At 45.4% G+C, this 4,687-nt stretch overlaps 1 protein-coding gene across 1 annotated transcript; it reads right to left on the reverse strand.

Annotated features, from left to right (window-relative positions):
• Positions 1-694: 694 nt before the first annotated feature.
• Positions 695-3,315, reverse strand: LOC102305479 (actin, cytoplasmic; the record flags this gene model as incomplete). The annotated part of the gene is given in 8 exon segments (XM_005949136.3): positions 695-1,134; positions 1,363-1,544; positions 1,660-1,851; positions 1,972-2,133; positions 2,341-2,425; positions 2,592-2,702; positions 2,990-3,118; positions 3,191-3,315. Coding segments are annotated over 8 exon segments (1,128 nt in total). The 3' UTR covers positions 695-990.
• Between the last annotated feature and the right edge of the window lie 1,372 nt (positions 3,316-4,687).

The following is a 4,687-nucleotide window of genomic DNA, read 5'->3' on the forward strand; positions in this document are numbered from 1 at the left end:
ATTATTCTGCTGCTGTCATTGCTTTTATTTTTATGTAACACACTGATGCAAAGACCACAGGAAACAAAAAACACATGTGAAGTATTAAAACATGCAGGTGTATTTGCATAAAAAGGAAACAAGTGTGTATTTAGGAGGTGAAGAAACAAAATCAAAAGGTGACGAGTCAGTGACAGCTTGGATGCAGGTGCATCACCATGAAGGTGACCTACCCACTGAATGTAAGCCTTTAACTGTCCAATGTTAAGTCTGTGCGTCAGTGGTGAGACGTCATCATTTTGTGATTTTCTTCTAATTTTAGACAAATGTCCTGACATCAGCACGCTCGTCTGTGGCCTTTTTAATTTCTCCAATCTGAGATCAGCTCGCAGGAAACAAACACGGAAACAATAAAGCTGCCGTCGTTTAACAAAGTTTAAAACACTTTCCTGAAGCACAAAGTGCAGGAAATCCTAAATGTCACCCTGTGAGGACACGGGGGGTGAAGACATGTCCTTCCTCTTCTGAGACCAGAGCAGCTCTCAGCATCAGACGCTCTGCAGTACTCCATGAAACTGATTCCTAATCCCGTTGCCATGTCAGCAGATCGTAATATTGACCTTATTTTGAAGTGTACATGTTGATTTGTGTAAATTACTCAGACGAGGTGGAAAGTTGAGGCTTGTAGCAATAAACTCAAACGACCACTCAGTGATTAAGTAAATAAATGATATTTTATTGAAAGACTTTAGTTTGATGACAGGTTGTTTGACCAGAGAGAGATGCAGTGGAAATTCTTGTCTGACAGTTTGCAACAGCTCAAACTGGACTAGAAAAAGTGTTTTAAATGTGGTTGAAGTGAAACTTTTACTGTAACACTTAAACCTGATCCGTCGTATTCACAGCATCTTCAGGCGTGTCCATGCGAGACAAACCAGACGCACGTCTAGCTGGGACAGTGGAAGTACGGCGACTCCTGCAAGGGCGGAGGGGGCGGAGCATGGAAGCGTTTTAGAAGCACTTGCGGTGAACAATGGCGGGGCCGGACTCATCGTACTCCTGCTTGCTGATCCACATCTGCTGGAAAGTGGAGAGAGAGGCCAGGATGGAGCCGCCGATCCAGACTGAGTACTTCCTCTCGGGGGGAGCGATAATCTGGAGACGAGAACAGATTAGACACGAGGCAGGCAAGTACCTGTAGGCCCGTCTAGAGACGCACAGCAGCAGGTCGTCAAGTTTGAGAAGGTGTACACTAGAGGGCAGCAAAACTAGCTTCAGATAGATTTATACAGTGGTGCCAAATGCCAGAGAGGAGGGTGTAAATGGCACCGTTACAGTGCAACACTGCACAAGTTTACAGCTCAAGAGATCCAAGTAACAAACCTTAATTTTCATGGTGGGCGGGGCCAGGGCAGTGATCTCTTTCTGCATGCGGTCGGCGATGCCGGGGTACATGGTGGTGCCACCGGACAGCACAGTGTTGGCGTACAGGTCCTTACGGATGTCCACGTCACACTTCATGATGCTGTTGTAGGTCGTCTCGTGGATACCAGCCGACTCCATACCTGAATGAAGTTTTAGTGCAGAAGTGAGAGACCTGATGCACCAAGGCTTCAGCCCCTTTCAGAAAAATTCAGACTCCAACAGGCGTCTCTGGAGGGTAACTGATGATTTACAAACCAAGGAACGAAGGCTGGAAGAGCGCCTCGGGACAGCGGAACCGCTCATTGCCGATGGTGATGACTTGTCCGTCAGGAAGCTCGTAGCTCTTTTCCAGGGAGGAAGAGGAAGCTGCTGTCTGCATCTCCTGCTCAAAGTCCAGAGCCACGTAACAGAGCTTCTCCTTGATGTCACGCACGATCTCACGCTCGGCTGGAGGTCAGAGTTGACAGTTAAATGGACACTTGGACGTGCGCATCATGGTTTGTAACTGCAGTAGCTGCAGATTATGGCTTTACATCAGCATGCTTGAAGGTAAAACTGCACACATACCAGTGGTGGTGAAGCTGTAGCCTCGCTCTGTCAGGATCTTCATCAGGTAGTCTGTCAGATCTCTGCCGGCCAGATCCAGACGGAGGATGGCGTGAGGCAGAGCGTAGCCCTCGTAGATGGGCACAGTGTGGCTCACACCGTCACCAGAGTCCATCACAATACCTGCAGGACAGAACACTCAGGTCACTCTGGAGCCACTGAGCTTTGTGCTTCCTCTAATGGTCACTAGCTGCTGCTCTGAGCAGGGCCAGAGAATACTCAGAGAAGCAGCTCCAACCCCCAACTGAAGAAACGAGCCCCAAGCTAAACAAGGAAGTTTATCTGAAGCAGAACTCTGCACAGCAAGATCCTGAAACGCTGGAGACCCACCTGTGGTACGACCAGAAGCATACAGCGACAGCACGGCCTGGATGGCCACGTACATGGCAGGAGTGTTGAAGGTCTCGAACATGATCTGCACCAGAGAAAGACGTTAATGTACAAGTGCTATAATTACACCATTAGCCTGGAAATTAACTTCTTTTCTACAATTGAAAAAATGCATCCAGGCTAGAAAACCTTCACAGGATCAACAGGTTCAGCGTATCAGCTGCTTTAATCAGAGATGGTCCTTAACACACCTGCGTCATCTTCTCCCTGTTGGCTTTGGGGTTGAGAGGAGCCTCAGTCAGCAGCACTGGATGCTCCTCAGGAGCAACACGGAGCTCATTGTAGAAGGTGTGATGCCAGATCTGCACGACAGAGGCAGCTCGCAGGTTAAGTACAAGTGCGATTAAATCAGAAGGTTTTCAGCCTGAACTCTGATTCTCAGGTGATGAAATCAAAGTGGAAAATGGCATCTTTCAGCAGCAAGACCAGAGCAAACCAAACAAATACACACACACCCCCCCACAAAAAAATAAATAAAAATAAAACCAGTTTAGATTGTTGTGGTTTTCTGTTGAAGCTGGTCAGATTTCATTCAGGGGTTTAAAGACAACCTGTAGTGAGAGATGTCAGCTTTGATAAAGTCCTTCACCTTCTCCATGTCGTCCCAGTTTGTGACGATGCCGTGCTCGATGGGGTACTTCAGGGTCAGGATGCCTCTCTTGCTCTGAGCCTCGTCTCCCACGTAGCTGTCCTTCTGTCCCATTCCCACCATCACACCCTGCAGACACAGTTACACGCGTCAGGCTCATGCGCAGGGTTGCAGTCAAATTCCTGAGAGTGATGTTCGTACCTGGTGCCTCGGGCGACCGACGATAGAGGGGAAGACAGCTCGGGGGGCGTCGTCTCCAGCGAAACCCGCTTTGCACATACCGGAGCCATTATCAACAACGAGGGCAGAGATTTCTTCATCCATGTCTGAAAGAACAGTCATTCACATAAGAGGGTAAATCTCTTAAAGTAAATACTTCAATAATTCTGTTCTGCAGTGTTAGTCAGTGACTGGCTGCTCCCGTATGGGATCAGAACGATGCCGCCTTATCCCACAGTCCAGCCAATGATGCGATTCACATTCAAGCCACGTTAATGACAAAGGGTACAACCACTGGAGATGTGAGCAGGACAGACAGAAAGTGTGGACTTTATACCAGTTTTTATAAAAGTCTGATAAAAATATCTGCAATGTTTTGTTTTCTTCCTGAATACTGTTGTCGTTTATATTTACTGCAGGAAGAAACTGTAAAAACGGCGTTTTATAAGGAAAGCGCTCTCCGCCTGTGAGCAAACCCCTGCCCCCAGCCTTATGGGGGCCAATCAAAATAATTATATGGGAACATGGCATTTATTGTTGTGGCACAAAATTAGTGTTGTATCCAATTTGATGCAGAACAGCTGATTGTTCTGTAAATAGTTTGAAATGTAAAAAAAAAAAAGAGCCTTGGCTGCATTTTTAGGTAAACAGCTGCAAAAAACTTTGTTGTTTGCAAAACTCAGTAACTTTTTTGAAGTAGTAACTAATTAATTGTCCAACATTGGTCATTATTTACTGCATTTCAGTTACAGGACTCTACTTATGACTCATAATTATGACTCATTGTCATAGTTCAAGACTGAGATCAAAATATAAATAAAAAAGTTGTTTGTAAAATTGGAGTTAAAGTTATTTTTACTTCCAATAGTGTTAACATACTGTACAGGTCGTGAACAAGAGTTTTTAAAATTTTCATTGTAAGTGAGCTAAAGCAGTTAATTAAAAGTAATCTAACATAAATGCTGTAATTTGATTACTTTAATAAACATGTAACTTGGATGATTCGATGCTGGCGTGACCACAGTGCTCACGTCTGCTGTTGCTCACAGTGATCCAGGGACCCTCAGGGAGTTTGTGTGTTCGCTCAGACACGTGAAACATTAGAGGGAACATTGATGGTGGGTGGGGCTTCTGGCTAAACTGAGTTGTTTTGTCACATTTTTCAGTCGAGAACATTTCAACAAGTTCAGACAGAACAAACTCTTCTGCTCTGCAAACCCAGATTCTCATCTGGCTCAGTCCATTATGAACAAGGTTTGTAGTTTCTATGCACGTGTCCAGGTCACACTTACAGTCACGCATGTTTTTAAGTTGGCTGAACAGAAAACCACAGCAGCAGGTCTGATTATGTAAGAGTTAGAAACAGGAAGCACAGAGGAGCAGCCCTTCCCTCGGGTCATCACTCATTCACTGAAGATGGATTTTGACACAGTTTTTAAACTTGAATAAATCTCATGCAGTCATGAACATTAAAGAAAT

Source organism: Haplochromis burtoni, unplaced genomic scaffold (assembly GCF_018398535.1).
Source record: "Haplochromis burtoni strain Fernald_Lab_line unplaced genomic scaffold, NCSU_Asbu1 Contig_597, whole genome shotgun sequence".
NCBI lineage: Eukaryota > Metazoa > Chordata > Actinopteri > Cichliformes > Cichlidae > Haplochromis > Haplochromis burtoni.